The 18,382-nt window shown below is 36.8% G+C and overlaps 1 protein-coding gene across 1 annotated transcript; it reads right to left on the bottom strand.

Moving 5' to 3' along the window:
- Window positions 1-1,210: 1,210 nt before the first annotated feature.
- Window positions 1,211-12,372, bottom strand: LOC121980259 (protein FREE1-like). The gene is made up of 10 exons (XM_042532235.1): window positions 11,266-12,372; window positions 4,732-4,818; window positions 4,507-4,638; window positions 3,687-3,836; window positions 3,248-3,313; window positions 3,052-3,162; window positions 1,984-2,073; window positions 1,688-1,715; window positions 1,516-1,592; window positions 1,211-1,445 (listed from the first exon to the last, which is right to left on the bottom strand). Exons 1-10 carry the CDS (start codon window positions 12,196-12,198, stop codon window positions 1,368-1,370), a joined length of 1,752 nt encoding a protein of 583 aa, XP_042388169.1. The 5' UTR covers window positions 12,199-12,372; the 3' UTR covers window positions 1,211-1,367.
- Between the last annotated feature and the right edge of the window lie 6,010 nt (window positions 12,373-18,382).

The following is an 18,382-nucleotide window of genomic DNA, read 5'->3' as shown; positions in this document are numbered from 1 at the left end:
AGGAATGTATAACTGATCTTCACCATGATTTTCACTCATTGCTAAGAAATTTCAGATGCAGATGAAATGAAATTCTGCATATCATTATCAAATAGCCAGAAAAAACATTGTAAGAGTGATACTTCAAGCTCATGCATGCAACCAGAAAAAAAAACACAAAGATAACAAATGAAATCCATAAAAACATAACATTCATCAAAATTTTTTTTTAACGAATACAAATTGATATAAGGACTCTTATTAAGGAAAAAGAAAGGTTATAAAAATGCACATTTCCCCAATTATAGGTTGCTAAAAATCTCAATTGAATCCTTAACCAAAATCAGTTGTTAACTAAAATGCACATTTCCCATTTGTTGCTGCCAGATTGCCCAAACTCATCCTGAATCCTACTATTATTTATCTGTCATGGTGATTAGTTGTCAAGTTGCCGAATGGGTAAGAAGAATGGGCATTTGGTTCAGCTACATAAGGATATATTTAGTCAAGGGGAAATCATGAAAAGACAAAGGTACTCCAAGAAAAAACAGAGATGAACAAATCAAGCATTCGAGATAATAAAGATGAACAGGGTTGTCATTTAGCCTTACAAAGAGGGGTTGGTGGTCGCGCGAGGCAGTGAGGGGCACGAGATGGAAGCTTCGTGGTCGTGCGAGGCGACGAGGGGCATGATCTGGAAGCTTCGTGCCCTAGCTCCGAGGAAGGTGCGCGACGAGGACAGCGTGCCTTAGCTTCGTCCCTTTGGCTTGCAGAACTTGTCGCGGCGAGGACGGCGTCAGGGCAACGCATTCAACTCTGCCCTAGCTTTTTTCCGAGAAAGGAAGCCAACAAAAACACAAGGTGCGCAGCATGCCCTAGTTTTGTCCCTTTGGTTTGCCGAAGAGAGCTCCACGTGAATTTCATTTGTTAAAAAGCAAAAGTCAAAAAAAAAAAAAGATCCACATCTACAATGCCAACACAGGAGTCGCGCACAGGCGCATATTCAAAGTCCCGCAGGGTAATAGGACTTTATATATATATATATATATATTCCCGCAGGATAATAAGACTTTATATATATATATATATATATATATATATATACACGCAAATTTCATAACGTAGTCTAGTATAGTACACCACCATAAATACTCGTTGAAACGACAGAAGTATCCTATTTCGTCCCATTCACAATGGGACCAATTTATAGTGTTATCAAACAAACCATCGATACGACAAATAGAAGCTTATATAGTTATCTAAAATTTAATCATTTCAACAAAATACTTGGGTTTTGAGTTCATTTACAGAATTCATATTACGACCAGAGAGGATGCAAAATGGTAGCAGACCACCACATGAAACAGCAAGCAATGTGGAATAGACGATCAGTGAGCACTAACTAGGAAAGGGTGTTGACAAACACCACATTCGATCGTCTCGGAACCTGAAGCAGGAACTTGCACCTGAAATCAAGATAGATAAAAACAATCAGTCCTAGTGCCGCCTCAATGGAAGGTTCAAATCTACTCAGACCTGAAGATGGACTGTGCAGATGGGACATGCTACTTCTTTCATTCGCTTCCCACCACCGCTGTCGCTAGTCTTTGTGCCTAATGAAGATTATCCAGAATAGTTTAAATGGAATTAAACTGGATCATGTTTCATGGGATAATGTCTTATATCATATCAGAAAACAAAAGTGTACCTGATTTGCGGTTTCTGTCCATTTCCTCCTGTTGAGAAGTGCATTCAAAACATAAATATCAAAGTAAGTTTCTATTAAAAGTTTATTACTAGGACTGAGCAAATAGTGTACTCATTTATCCAAGCATTTACACATTAATTCTATCTAGCATGGTTCAAAGCATTGTCTAGAAATATGGTACTAATGCAGTGAGCTGCAATTACAACACATCTGTCTCTAGTAGGTTAATCATAATTAAACGTACATTATCTATTCGTAATCATGCTTAAGGGCAAGAGCAACAGAAGAAGATGCACCTGAAGTTTACGTGCAAGATCTTCATGGCTTTGTCCAACAGGTTTGCTGGCAACTTCTTTTGCATTGGTCAACCTTCGGGTAACTTCTGCCTACACAAATTACAGAAAAAATCCAAATACCATATAGACAAAACCCACAGATTCTAAGTTGATGCTTTAGTAATGAATGCTTAAGTGAAAACATAATTAAACCAGACAATTACATAATCATACAATGAAAATCTTTTGTAGTTATGTGGGTAAAATCACCTAGGCACCAAAAGGAACCGAGCTTAGAAATCCAGAAGCAGATAGGTATCTAGTTACATTGGCACCAGGACAGAGTTGTTACAGGAAACAACCTGGCTTTGCTAGATCCTCTAGCAGGGGACTTACTATGAGGTATATGAAAGGGGAGACATCCAACTAACTGGGAAGAGGGGAATCTCTAGCCAACTGTGAATCCTCACCTCAGACCCAATCTGGATCAACCTTGAACCAGTCTTCTCACATTTCTGCACCTTGGAACCTCCCAGACCCAGCCTAGCCAGTAGCCATTCAATCCAAACATCCATCTCTCACCCTAGACGCAACCTAGTCCAGATCCCACCTTCACTTCGAACAACAAAAAACCTCCCATTTATTCACTATGCTCGAACTACAAACCAGCTATCCAAGCCAAATCCCCCTTGCCTGAACTGCAGGAATTTTGGAAAAATAAAACCCCACTCCTAACTTAGCTTATTCAAATTCATTTTACCTCACCTTCTCTTCTAGCCAAGTTAACCAAGTCCAAGCCACATTCTGAAAGCTAACAAACTTCTACGATCTGCTACAGATACTTTTAGCCTACTTTGCATTCTAAGACAGCCAATTTTGTTATGTGTGAGTTCTGTCAGAAGCTTGCCAAATAGACCAGGAACTCTCTATCTAGAGAGAGAGAGAGAGAGAGAGAGAGAGATTTTAAATTAAAATAAGATAAAAGAAAATTACAAGACACATAAAGGACATAAACAAAAATGATATAAAATTGGATAATTAGTTTCCCTAAATTCCTGGGATGAAACTGGGAGGACAAAGTTAGCATACCATGCATCTATCACAAACACGGACTTGTTGAGCATTTTCATCTGCAGTTAATGCAATTCTACCCTTGGTACACTTATCACAGAAAATATCACCACAGTTCCTGCAATGGTGCTGAGAATACAGGAAGGTTGGTTACGATACTCATGCAAAGTTGTATGATCCAATGAAATTGAGATAAATCAGATAAAATTATCACCCTCCGGTTGAAGGCTCCAAAGTCTGATCCACATGATGTACACTTGGCAACAGCTTCATCTGGAACCTGAATTGATAGCAACATGCAAATGTTTAGTTACAGATGATCATAACTATATGAATGCTAATAACAGATCAGGATCAAGAGTAGAAAAGTAACTTCAAAGGTTGCAGTGTCCAGCTACCTATCCAACTGTATGGATTTAATACACATGTTGCAAACAAGATGACTATTTGACTGATTGATGTTCATAGACAAGAAACAAACTAATGAAAGACACCGTCATAACAAATGGATATATCAACTCATCATGCAGCTCAAAGGATATTCAAAATGAGATTAACATGGTAACATAGAAGCAGCATACCCTTGATGGATTCTATATTGCCATTTGAAGGAAAAAAAAACTTAGGTTACAAAGAAGAGCATCTGAGCTTACCCAGTGATCTTTCTCTTCATTAGCAGGCTTTATCAAGTTCATCCAATCCACCAAACCCTTTTTTCTTTCAGCTGATTGATCAGATACCTTGTCAGCATCAGCAGTTGACTTGGCCCTTATTAGGCTGTCACTTCCACCCATCTCTTTGAGCTAAATTGGGTTTTAGTTAGATTACTTTTACATCATAGAAAAATATTCACAAATGGAGAGAGAGAGAGAGAGGGAAAAAAAAGATAAGGCATTTAGGAAGAATTAAATATGAGAAATTTGTGTGACAAGGATTTATGAATTCAATTCACATTTTGTGCAAAAATTACGAAATTAAGAATTTTTAAGTCATATTGTGTATCTTGATTGTGACTAAATGTGTATCTATTTCCAAAGACATTATACTGCAAGAACAAAATATCAGTTCAAGTTAATCTCCAGTATTTGGGGTCAGCTGAAAGGATTTTATCTGGCATGGAACTTTATGCAAGCTCCATAACAGATGCTATGAATAATGAAGATATCAGCTCTTGATGATCAAATACTATTTCTCCTATGACAGATAAATACATTTTGTAGAAACCCTTGGCATATGACAAGATTGATCAAAAAGTATGAGATTATTCTAACAAAAGGTAGCCTAAATCCAAGTGTACAATAAGAAAAATATACATATATAGCAGACATGTCTTATATCCCAGCTATTTTGAAGGGTTTAAGGGAGGCAAACTCTGTTGAAAATATCCTGTATAATATATGACAACAGAGAATTTTACCCTTTCTAAAATATTGAACATCAAGATCAAGGTAAAACAGTAGTCTTAGAGCCTACCTGCACTGTAGCTGCTGTTAGTGTGTCAAGTATAGTACTTGTGGTGTAACTAGTTGACTGCAGCCGAATTCGCCTGGGATCAATGTCAACTGAGCTCTTGGACCAAAAGACAAATGTAGTTGAATCCAACACCTAAATTAACACAAAAGAAAATACCATAATTATTAAAAAATAATAACAAGAAGTGACACTGAACTTCTATGAATGAACAGTTAAGAATCTTACTTCACATCTGCTCACTGTCTCCAGCGGGTAGATCCTCAAAGTTCTGTTAGTACTTGGGTCAAGCATTCGAATTCCATCCAATCCAATCTGGAAAAGAAAGCATCAAAGAAAATCAAGGTAAAAAAAATGATAAACTGTACCATCATTGTATTACATAAAATTTAGAGTAATTTACAGGAACCAAAATTTTGTTGCAAATATTAGCAGCATGGATAATTGGAAAGAAATAAATAGGAAGAAGGGAAACGAAATAAATCTTGAAGAATTAATATTTACTTCCAGCTTACTTGGGGAGCACGGAAAACAGAAAAGAAAGCCAATTGATTTTTTTAATTAATAGGATAATTAAATCTCTCAAACATGTATTATCCAAAACATAAACGATCAAAAATAATTAAATTACATACCATCTAGAAAAATATAATATGCAAGACAAGCATTGCACATTCCAAGTTCACCTAAAAGATATAACAAGTCTACATATCAAATTTTTTTAGTTGGTATAGGTATCCAAGCCTTCAGCCCGACTAATTCTAACTAGCCTAGCTCCACGGAAGTTTTCCACCGACCATGGGAAACCGCAAGTAGAGACCCATCCTGACAGCCAACATTCTCAGGTTTGCTACCCATTGAGGGAAATCCCTCACACTGCACCTAAATCTCGAACTCCAAATGTTTGGTCTACCTTGAAGGGCCTAACCACGGCACCCTGCCCTCGGGGCAAATCTACATATCAATTGGTTCTACAAAAGGTTGTTGATTGTTAATTACTTACTATATCCAAGAGAGGGAGCGGCGGCAGCGGCGACCACGTGGATGCCCACCCCCTATTGCCACGTTGATCGCCCCCTCACGCACGCACGCGAGATACGGAGAGGGGGGTGCAGGCTAACAGGTCTCTCTCTCTTCATGGGTATTCTTATATTTGTTTCGTACTTTGAAATAAAATATCATGATTTACTAGTTGCTATTTAGTATTTGGTATTTGTAAATATGATATAGATTCCTTTTGGAATCGCATGTTTCAATCATGATTTGCTAATGCAGTTTAGCATAAAATCTTAGTAAATATGATCATACCCTTTTGGATCAGTTCGGGACTATTTGGAAATTGACATGTTTCATGTAATTTCCATAGTACACATCCACATATTGATCTATGTCAATGACATTGGTGTTGTGATTCCTGTTGAGGCTTGTTACAGTCATATATAATACTATGACATAGTACTATGACCTCTATAATCATATACCAATGAAGTTAATGGACCAGATTTTTTAAGGGGTATTTTGTATCAACTAAAGTTATACTTGTATGTTATATACAAATCACATGTAGTTCAAGTGGGAGATTGTTGGATTTTATCTCTTTTAAGTGGGCTAACTTGTAATTTGTATATACGAATATGAACTAAACTTGTTTAAGTGATTTAACTCAGATGTATTGGGATTTGGGTTATTGGATGGGTGTTAGATGTGTAGAACCCTTTGGCCCGATCTGTTATTATCTATAGCCTGATAACGGATTGGATCCTATATATAAAACATTGATCCTTATTAGATTAGGGCATCTTGACAGAACTCTCTATTCCATGAAAAATTTTCAGCGTTGTCACTCAAACTCCTCCAGAAGGCCTCTCCGACTCCTTCCCCATTGACGAAGAGTTTTCGGAGCCGTCACACTAACTCCTCCGAAGGCCTCCTCCTCCTTCTGTAGATATCGAGATCTAGAAGATGATGCTATATGACAATTGCTCTTCTGCTGCATTCAGGTTCCATTGTCGTTTCTGCATTTAATTATGTTATGCCATGCTTTCTAATGAAACTAAATCTGATGCTTAGGATTGTGTATTTCCTATTTTGAATTTCTATTCGGTTTCTAGAATTCATGCAGATTAGGGAATTCTAATTTCTATCAATTGTTATAAATATCCTTTTATTATCCAAATCATCAAGGAATAAGGAAGACTGATAGCCAGTGGACAAAACAAGTCATTCAAGCGAGCAAGGACGTGAGGGTGAGAAATGAGGGTGGAGGATGAAAGTGAGAGACACCAAAACTTTAACGTTTAGTATTAGTTATCATGTTTAAGGGATAGTCACATTAATCTAGCTGCTGTTTTTCAATTTTCAGGTCATTTATAAGGGAAAAAAGTTGATGATTATGAATTCCTCTAATTTTCTTTCTACCTTTCTTTCAAGCGAAAGGAAAAAAAGTCCTTTTCTCCTTAATTTTCTTCCCTCTACTTTCCCAATTTCCTTTTCCCCTTCAAAATAAACACTCAAAAATAAATAACATTATGTCCTTCATCATCATCATGTTTGCCACAATTATTTGGGGTAAGCTACACAAATTTTATCATCCTCTCACTTGAAACGGTCAGCTCATAAATGTTAGTGCAACAAAAGGCACATAAATAAGTGTCTATTCTTTAACATGAACCATTAGCATTCCACATAGGAAACCAGACTACCACAACAAAATAGCTAACACTCATGTCCCCCATCATCATCAAGGTAGCCATGTTTCCCACACTATTTGAGGTAAGCTACACAAATTTTATCATCCTATTGACCTCTATGCAAAAATATATCACTAGTAACCATCAATTCATAAATGTTAGTGCAAAAACAGGAACATAAAGAAGTGTGTCTATTCCTGACATGAATCACTACAATTCCACCTTAGTAACCAGACTACTGCAACGTGACTAAGATTATGGCTAGCTCGAGAAAGTGGCACTTTCTTTTTTAAAAAAGGGTTGATCCCAGATTTCTACTTCCTTGCAATGGGTATTGGACTTAACCAAATCTTGTATCCATATCAAAATAAGATCAGATATTGGACCTTAAGATTTGATCTTATTTACATATTTGAGATTGGCCAATTTTTTGTCTATCAAAAATATCTAGTCTTGATACAACTGCAGTTTGTGTACATTGCCAATCATTAAATAAGCAACTAGGTTTTTAGAAGGTAAAATCCCATGTCTTCACTTTCCTGAGCCTGAAAAAACACCTCTAAGTAGTCCAAACTGCTTTACAAAATGCCAAATTAATTCTCCATTTAAACTCCTAAAATTAAAATGATAATTCACATATATTTATGAATTTACAAATTTTCCCTTTCAAAATTTAATTAAGCAAATATTATGGTAGGATCTTAAATTATGCATAAATTATATAGATAAATAAAATTTTATCCTCCTTGAATAATAAAATTAAATAGCCATGAATTATGACCACAGAAACAAAATTTCGACCGAATCAAGCTTTAATTTATTATATTGGTTTAGTATTTGGGGGAGTACCATTCAAGTGTGCATAAAAGTTGAAGTTTGCATTAGAACTTGGTAGATTGTTTAAACATATGTTCATGGATTTTAATTGTGTTTCTCAAACTTTGAAATCACATTTTGTGTTTGTTCTAAGCTAGCATTTCGATCCCTGACCAGAATAAAACATGCCATGCATACTAGGTGGTGGTGCTAGTGGATGTGCCAAATGGTAGAAGAGGAAGAAAAGGGAGAAAGAGTGGAAGCTTCACCAACTTGCATGATTGTGATATGCTAAAGCACCTCGCCTTGATTGAGCCTAAAACATGGCACGAAAGCTTCGCTGACTTTGCGCCACAACAAGGAAGACTCAAAGCATTTGCATCAATCATGGTTTGCTGAAAAACTTTGCCTCAATCAAAGCCTGAAACACCTCATGAAAGTTTTGTTGATCTCACTCCACGTTGTGGAAGCTTCATCAACCTAAGGGGACTCATGTCAATTATGGTCTACCAAAACCCCTCATCTTGATCTACCAAAAACTTCCCAAGGAAGCTTCGCCAAGCTTTCACCACATCACAAAAGCTCTGTCAACCTCAAAGGAAGCCTCCTGTTGTATCGGTGTTGTCATGGAAGCTCTGTTCGATTCATTGTCTTGGGTGTGTTATACGTGTCAATTGGCAGGCAAACAAAATGTTTCACTCATGTTGACTAGCATGAAATGAAAATGCAAAATATTTTTTATAGAACTAGGTTCCTAGTGATATAACTTTCTATAGAACATAAAAGAACTCCCCAAATATTAAAGCAATATAATAAATCAAGGTTAAATTTAGTATACATTTATGCTATTATTTTAAGGGTAAACTCTCCATTATACATATAAAGAATTTTATAATCTACATTAATATGTGGATTTGTATCGTTTTAATTTTTAGACAATGTTATTTTGTTGTGAGAAAAGATTAAAATTTTCATTAGGCCTTGGTAGCCAATGCTAAAAATGTCTAAATGCAGATGTATGGATCTCAGTCATATTTCTTATATAACTAGGTCTTTACCTTGTATAAAGCTCAATGAAGAGATAAGATTCATATAGTCAATTTAATAGTTGAGACATCTTATTTTCATGGTAATGAATGTTATGCTGCTTTAATTGTGAAGAAAGATAATTACAAGGAAAGAACACATAACAGAGGTGATGGAGGTGAAGAAAGATGAAAGTAACTAACAGTTCATGTATTACAATTGTCCAATATTGATAGCTATAATATATTATTAATGAAAACTTAGCTCATGATAATGAAATTTATAAGGAATTCATACATGGTTTTCAATTTAATTCGAGCTTCACACAATAAAGAACAATTCTGCAGAGACATCAACATCAAAACATTACCGAAATCTCAGCATAAGCAAACACAAAACTTTAGGCCTCTAAGAACTAATGAATTCGTAAAGGAGGCAAACAAAGAATTTTTTTTTCCAAAAATTGATTTAACTATAAATTAGTGATTAGCCACAAGTAACTCTTCTTCCCTTTTCTTCTCTCTCTCTTATTCTACCTCTTTATCTTCCTTCCTTCCTTTTAGCCAACTTGCTCCGTCTTGTGTCAAATATGACACATCAATCACTATATATAAATATATATGTATTGTGTGCGTATATGTGTGTGGAAAATGTTATTTTACAATGATTCAGGAGGTTGTTACACACATCTATATAATATTTCCTCATGTCATACATTAGAGATGCAAATTCTTGAATATCCAACCATTTGAATCTATACAAGATTTCATCACAAGAAATATTTTAAATCCCTTTTAACTATGCTTACAAAAGAGTTCTCGTTGGTCTCACTTTACCTTTCACATCTTCAACTTCAATCAATACAACTTGCTCAGCTAAAGAATCTACTAGTTGACTTTCAATACAGGCATACCATCTTGCCATATTCTCTCATTTTATAATTAAAACTACAACTATTTGTAGTCAGATATTATTATTATATTTAACCTTTTCTTGTGACCTTGCACATCCATGTCCAAATTCTTAATTGTAAACTTTCATATTCATTATTTTCTAACAACAACATTTTGAACCATAGAATATGGTTAGGCATACAACAATTTCATAATTTTTTAACTTAAAAACATAGAACCAAAGTTTTCTCAATTTCAACCCATCACTCTTTATCCTAGTAATTATATCTTCACCATTATTTCATTCTAGAATGATATATCTGATGCAGGACCAACCTAAGAGGACACAATCTTCCGGAGGGCATAATTTTTAACTCGGGACTCGGAATTAGACTTTGTCAGCGCTCATGCATGCAGAAATTTGAAAATCTACGTTTATTAAGGGGAACCGTAACCGCAAAATTTTGGGCCCAAAATCAACCATTTAGGCCCTTTTCGGAGCCTCCAAAGATCTTTTTACTATTTTTAGAAATTTCCATTTTATGATATTTAGGGTATTTTTGATATTTATGGGTTAAGATTTGGCTATATCAGCGCCCTATTTTATTAATTTCTTTTATTAAGAAGTTTTCTTTTCTTGTAAAGTGTCTTTTCTTTCTTCACAAGATAGGAATCGAAATCTATATATTAGGAATTCTTTCCTTTTTGAGTCTTAGGGTATAGAGTATATATAAACACTTGTTCAACTATTTGAGGAATCAATCTTCTATTATTAACAAAGTTTTTTTTTTGGCAAACAGCGGATTTTCTCTTCATTTTCTTCAGTTTCTTTTCTTGCCTTCTCCTCAATTCTCCCTTTCTCATCTGCCCACAAGATAATTGCTATCTTGTCCAGTATCAATATTTGAGACATCTAAGCTTCTTGAAGAGATTTGAAGTACACCCATCTTTTAATTATTCCCCACTTCTCGACATTAAGGTTATTTTGTTTACACTTACAGTAATCAAAATATAAAGGTCAGGAGTTGTGTTAGGCCAGCACAACTAGCATAAAGTAATGCCAAAAAAAGTTCTCAAGGACCTTAATTGTATTTATTACACATGATGCTGATGATGACACCATAAGCAAAGAGTTGACTGCATGCTTGGATAAATTAACTACAAAGGTAGCAAATCAGGAATGACACATTATATAGAACTAGTAGCACACATGATGATAGAAAAATAACCAGTATAATCAGTTAACGAAGCCACCCTGAAGCTTCAAGATTCCAATTTGACAGTGAATAATCAATTAATGATAAGAAAGGACGGTGATCCAAAGGTTGAGGCCAAACCTGGCAAAGTACGTCCATGGTGCTCTGACCGCCCCCTTCTGGCAGCAACTTCACCCGGAACTTCTGCACCCCATTTTTCACATCCTGATTTGTATCCACCTTTGGCACTGCCCTTACTATTTTCCCAAAGCTTCCTCCCTGGCTCTTCCCATCAGACGGGAAGCTTATCGACCTACCATAATCGTCAAATAGGGCAGGAGACTTGGTGGGTGCTGTTCCCCGGGCACCATAAGGCTCAGACCTCCCACCATCATACCGATACACACCATCATCGAGACCACTGTCTTGTGCACCAACATATATGTTCTTCTCATTGAAATCCTGACCAAAGCCCGATCGGCCAAGACCATACCCAGAGGTCATGCTTGCAGCGTATCTACCAGAATTTTCGTACTGAAAATCTTGTTCAGGCATAGAAGCAGAGCTTTGATAAAGAGCATTATAAGAAGGGTAAGAAGAGGAAAAGGAGGAACTTGGGTTGGGGGGAGAGCTGACTATGGAGGCAGGGTTAACAGGTGGGGCATAACTCCCAGCGGCCGAATGATTGGGGTCATAAGGATAAGATGGAACGGAAGAGGGAAGTTGGTGAGGATAGGGAGATGGAGGTGCCTCCGCCGGGTAGCGCGAGGGATTGTATGAAGGGAAGGAGGAAAATTGGGGCGGGAATTGAGCGTGAGGTTGGCCATACGAAGGATCCGAAGGCATGAAACCTGGAGCGGACTCCGGATTCTGGGAAGAGGGAGGAGCGTAGGAGGCGGCAGGAGCGGCGGCGTAGCCTGGAAAATCAGTGGAGAACGGGGGCGCCGAGGCGTATGCTTGTTGGATTGGATTGGACGGAGGAAATTCGGCGGGATTAGGGGTAGGGTTAGGGTTGTACGTAGGGGCCGCGTACTGGGGGGCGTAGTAGGAGCCATAATCGCTGCCGTGCTGCATCGTGGCCGGGCGATGCTCTTCAGATCGGAGATCGCAGGTGATCGGAGGAGTTGCCGGGAGACCGAAGGGGAAATCAAACGGAGGAATCCGATCGATAATCTCGCCGAGATGGATTCAGCTTTCGATCGGGATGCTACGCGTTGCCAGGATAGACTTCGTCCAAAGGGATGAAGAAGCAAAAAAAAGCCCTTTTCATAGGTCAGTGGTCCTGAGGAGCAGCAAATCGTGACGTGGACTATGCGTTCGGGGTCGAAGAGATATATCGGTTATTTATTCAACACGTCAATCATAAGCAATGCCCGCGGAGCATCTGACCAATTCACGATATATTCGCCATATCCGACATAAGTTGCTGGCCGACATATTCTTGTGACTTCGAGATGGGAACTTATTTCACGCCGCCTTAAATATTTTAATACGGTACAAGATGGTGACACCATGGTGCCTCAAACCAGAAGAAGAGAATTTTATGGATAATGAAGGGATGGGTGAGTCTCATTTACGGTATATTTTGTTGAGGATTTTTATTCTAATGACTATTCAGATAGACCTTTATCAGTACAATTTAGTCTGATAACCAGCTGAATTGATGATAACAAAAAAAAAATTATGAGATTAATAGATTATTTGGATTAGTCAATTTAAAAAAATAAATATCTAAATTATAAAATAAAAATTAATTTAATTTTGAGAACCGGTAATATTGGAATGGAATCCCCTGGATCATTTTTTTTTTATCTACATTTGGATTAGGAAACATTGATTGGCGAAAAATAATAGCTCCACATATTAAACAGGTGAATATCATTATCTTCTACTCATATAAATACTAACTAAAAGATGATCTAATATTTATGGATTAGAGGATCACAATATTACGTTTGTCGAATTGTTAGACTATCACGTCCAGAGTTATTGTACTTTTGGATTTATCCAATTAACGATCGGGAAAAAAAATAGTCCACCGTCAGATTAGTCAGATTAAAGGTTGGGATACCTGCACTAATAAAAAAAAACAGAGAATTCTATTTGAAAACAAAAAATAAAAAAATGCCTCAAATTATGTAAATGACATTTTTGTAAAAAGAATTTAAAAAAATCAAAACTGCACCATAAAATAATGTATCCTCATAATATCTTTTATCTAACTAGCAGTAACTGGGTGGTGCTCCAACATTATTTTTACTTTTAATGATATTATTGTAGTTATTATAATTATTTTAAAATAATTTTGATAAAATTCAAATAATTTTATTCAATAAAAAATATTTTGATATAATAATATTTATAATTTATGATTTTAGAATTTAATATTTTAAAATTTAGGATTTAGTTATAACTGCGTAGTAATTACTTATAGCTACTACAATGTGTATATTTTACTCGATAATTACTATTACAATATGAAAAATAATTATTTCACTTTAATCAAAATTACTATACACAAATTATTATTATATTAAAATACTCTTAATCAAAATCAATTTAAATTAATCAAAATCATTTAAAAAATTATAGTTGAATTTTCAATTCTAAATTCTAAACCCTAAATTTTAAATCCTGAGTAATAAACTCTGAACAATATTATCAAAATATTCTTTACCAATTTAGTCAAAATTATTTTAAATTTGTTAAAATCACTTGAAAAGTAATTATAAATGGAATAACGTATAGAAGCTATTAATTAGCTACTACAATACAATAAGGATGTGTTTGGTTCAAATTCATGTATAACCTTAGTTATATGATTACTAGTTAATCACATAACCAACGTTATGGATAATAAAACATAACTAAATATTATTTGATTCAACATAGGTAATGCAATAAAAATTTATTTATTTGAAGGTTTTAATGAATAATCTAGTTTAATATTTTACTATATTACTCTCAGTTATAAAACCAATCATATATTATTATTATTATTATTATTATTATTATTATTATTATTTAAACTCTATGTTTTTTTATTTTTTTTTTTACTTTTTTACTTTTCTTTTTTCACATTTTCTTTATTTTAAAGTTTTTTTTTATTTTTTTTACATTTTTTTCCCTTTTTCTTTTTTTTTAGTTTTTTTAAAAAAAATTATTTTTACGTTTTTTATTTTTTTATGTTTTTTATTTTTTTATGTTCTTTTATTTTTTTCATTTTTTATTTTTTTAATGTTTTTATATTTTTTTTGTTTTTTATTTTTAATTTTTTAAGTTCTTTTATTTTTTATTTTTTTAACATTTTCTCTATTTTTTAATGTTATTTTATTTTTTGCGTTTTATTATTATTATTTTACGTTTTTCTATTTTTAAAATTTTGTTTTTACATTTTTCTTTTATCAAAGGGTATTTTTCGTTAAAAAAAATCGTTAAGCCCAGAATCAAGAAAAATCTCAGTTTAGGTTTTTCAATTTCATGTTGTATGCCCATTTTGCCGACGCATCGGACATGAAACATTACTCGGAATTATCGATTACCTAAACCAAACAAGGTTTTCGTTGATAACCATAGATAGATAACCAACGTTATCAAAAATAACCCTCAACCAAACACACCCTAATAATATTATATTAAGTGTTATATATTGTAACAACTACCGAGTAATTTCTATATGTTGTAATAGTTAGTTGTAGTTACTACAATAGCGCTAAAGATATTCTCGGGATAATTTTTTTGATGGAGTGACCTTTTAATTTTTTTTTAGGTCATCTTTTTGGTGATTTTATATAATTTGGATATCCTTTTAATTTTTTGCCCAATTTATTGTTGGATCAAAAGCGCTAGAGTAAGGGTGAATCACGCTAGTAGCTTTTTCACATTTTTTAAAAAAGAAACTCAGAGTAAACATAACGGAAATAAAAAGACAATTGACACAGTTTAGTTTTTACTTGGTTTGGAGCCTGTAATGACTCATACTCTAAGGCTTACGATCGGCGATCGCTTTCGTTAGGCAATTCATTAGAAATTAGATAATTACAAGTACAATGAGAAAATAATTTAAGTACTATAAATAAAAATTATACCAACAACTTAAGTGTTCGAATAGTCGTGCTTTTGATTGTCGGACCAGCGTTCAGGCGTCGTAGAGTCGTCTTTGGAGTAGTGTGTAGGAGAGAAAGTCATAGTAGAAGTTTATTCAAGTTATGTCCAAAGAGTTGCTCGAAGAGTTCTTTTATAAAGCGTTGAGGGCACCTCCAACACTATCCAAGGCGCCTCCGGCTGCAAATATTATCCCCTCATCCTCAGACTTGATAACCTTCATAGGCTGCGGTGTTTATCCACTCGAGGGCGCCTTTCAAACACTCCAAGGTGCCTTCGTGCCAATCTCCAAGGTAGCTCCAATTGGAGCAATCTGGGTACACTAGGTTTTGATGTTTGGGCAAAGGTTTAAGTTAGGTTTATTATTGCATTTGATATGCATTGTGAATATGCAGGATACAGGTACAACAAGGAAAGTCCAAGGGTGATCTTGGCAAAGGAGGAAAGTCCAAGGATGAGTCTTGACGGTGTAAGTCCAAGCATGTAGTCTTGCCAACGTAAGTCCAAGTGTGACTTGGCAATGGATGAAGTCCCGGAGACGCGACCTCTTGGCAAAGGAAAACCCGACAACAATGATAAGGCCGATGGAAGCTCCAGAAGGCAAGATGTGAAGGATGGGGAGGCATCCGAGAGACGCAAGGTTGATGAGGAGGCTAGAAGGCTAGGTCTAGGTTGGTCGGACGAGGACGAGTGCTGAGTGAATATACTCAGCGATTAAATCCCATGATTAGGGGGTTACTGTAGCGTTACTGTAGCAGTACTATAGCAGTCGACTGATATTTTCATCAATCGACTGGTGCGGTCGACAGGGCAGTCGACTAGGAACGAACAGAATACTTGTGTTCGTTTGGTTAGTATGGAGCAGTCGACTGATGGAAGTATTAGTTGACTAGTATCGAGCCATTGGGTTGTGTTGGGACCGATGTGTCCGCTAGAGGGGGGGTGAATAGCGTTTCATCGCGCTTGCGTCGGTTTGCTTCGTCTTGTTGTTGTGCAGCGAAATACTCAAAGACAAACACTCACAATGCTAACACCTAGGATTTACTTGGTATCCACCTCAAGAAGAGGTGACTAATCCAAGGATCCACACACGACACGCTCCTCCACTATGAAACACTCCTTCTCGGTTGCATCCGGAGGCAGAGAAGCCTCGTACAAACTCACACAACAACACAAACAAAAATACAAGAAGAGAGTACAAGATACAAATGAAAACATTACTTCTTCTTGCTTACTTGTTGCTTGTTGTTGCCTCTTGAACTTTGAGAGAATACTCCCAAGAGCCTTCAAGAACTGACGGTGAAGATCGAAGAAAGTCGCTAAAGATCGTTGTAAGCTCGCAGGAAAGAAATCGCAAAGATCTGCGGAGAAAACACTCCGCAACGGCTATATCCTGTGCTCCCAATCGATTGAAATCAACCCCAATCGATTGCCACGTCAGCTCCGCACAATCCCAGCCGTCCATCACCTACATCTTATGCAACGGTCACTTCCCAATCGATCGACCGATCGATTGGGACTTCCTGAATCGATCGCCCGATCGATTCAGAACATTTCTGTGCTCTCGCGTCCGCGTGAGAGTTTCTGCTGCCCAATCGATCGACCGATCGATTGGCAGCTCCCAATCAATCGCCCAATCGATTGGGAAAGCCTCTGTGCTCGCGATTTCACATCCCAATCGATCACCCGATCGATTGGGCATTCCCACAATCGCAGCACAGTCTAAATCGATCGACCGATCGATTTGGACCCTATTCAATCGATCGCCCGATCGATTGAACACTCTAAACTTGACTCAAACTCAAGTCCAAAGTCTCAAACCCAACTTCCGATCAACCGTGACCTGTTGGGTCAACATGCCTAGCATTTGACCACACCCAACCAACCTCGAACTAACCTTCTAGCCTCCTCCATCAGCCTTGCGTCCCTCGGATAACTCCCCATCCTTCACGCCTTACCTTCAGGAGTTTCCTTCAGCCTCATCCTAGTTGTCGGGTCTTCCTTGCCAAGTCATACCAGGACTTACCTTGCCAAGACCACATGCTTGGACTTACATCCTTTGCCAAGATCACACTTGGACTTTCCAATTGCCTGGCTCCTCACCAAGACTTTCTCCTTTGCCAAGATCACACTTGGACTTTCCAACTGTCTGGCTCTTCACCAGGACTTTCCACTTGCCTGGCTCCTCACCAGGACTTTCCAATTACCTGGCTCCTCACCAGGACTTTCCCGTTGCCTGACTCCTCACCAGGACTTTCCCTTGCCTAATTCCTCACTAGGACTTTCCCATTGCCTGGCTCCTCACCAAGACTTTCTCCTGCTTATCTCCTCGCTAGGACTTTCCAAATGCCTGACATATAGTTAGGACTTTCCCAGTCAAGTCTCCTGTCAATCTTGACATACTTGACTTGTATTCTCATCAACCTGGTCAACCCTTTGACCATCTCCATAACTGGATGATTGCTCCAGCAATCTCCTTATATTGTCAAACATCAAAACTCAAATCCTGACTCAAACTTGAACTCTAGCTTAGTCAAACTGGTCAAACTTGACCTAGGGAAATTACCCCAACAATCTCCCCGTTTTTGATATTTGACAATACCTCTAAGTTAGGCTAAATCCCATAGCCCTAACCTCTTTTTTATACCAAGGCTAAATCTCATAGCCTTAACCTCTTCTTTATCACAAGGCTAAATCTCATAGCCCTAACCTCTTCTTTATCACAAGGCTAAATCTCATAGCCTTAACCTCTTCTATGACAAGGCATGAATGAAGGTTTTCTTCATTCTCTCCCTTTCCTAGAGGGTAAACTCCTCCTGCTTGGGATGAAGGCCTAACTTAACCTTCCATTCTCCCCCTTTGTCATACATCAAAAATTGAAAACAAACTCTTCTCCAAAAGAGTTAACTCTGTGTTGTTTACAACCTCATATGTTTATAACAATCCCACAATGAAGATCTCATATTCTTCATTGTCGCCTAAGATCCTCCTTGAGCTCTACTTCACTTCACAATGCTCATCCTAGAGCATGCATCAACCTCCCAATGAAACTCTCATTCCTTGTATTCAATGCTCCCCCTTGAGCAGTAATCTTCTTCTCAATGCTCATCCAAAAGCATTTTTCACTTTACCAATGAAGGGTTGATCCCCTTCA

The sequence above is a fragment of the Zingiber officinale genome, chromosome 5A, assembly GCF_018446385.1.
Source record: "Zingiber officinale cultivar Zhangliang chromosome 5A, Zo_v1.1, whole genome shotgun sequence".
Taxonomy (NCBI): Eukaryota; Viridiplantae; Streptophyta; class Magnoliopsida; order Zingiberales; family Zingiberaceae; genus Zingiber; species Zingiber officinale.
This window is presented reverse-complemented; position numbering and strand designations above follow the sequence as displayed.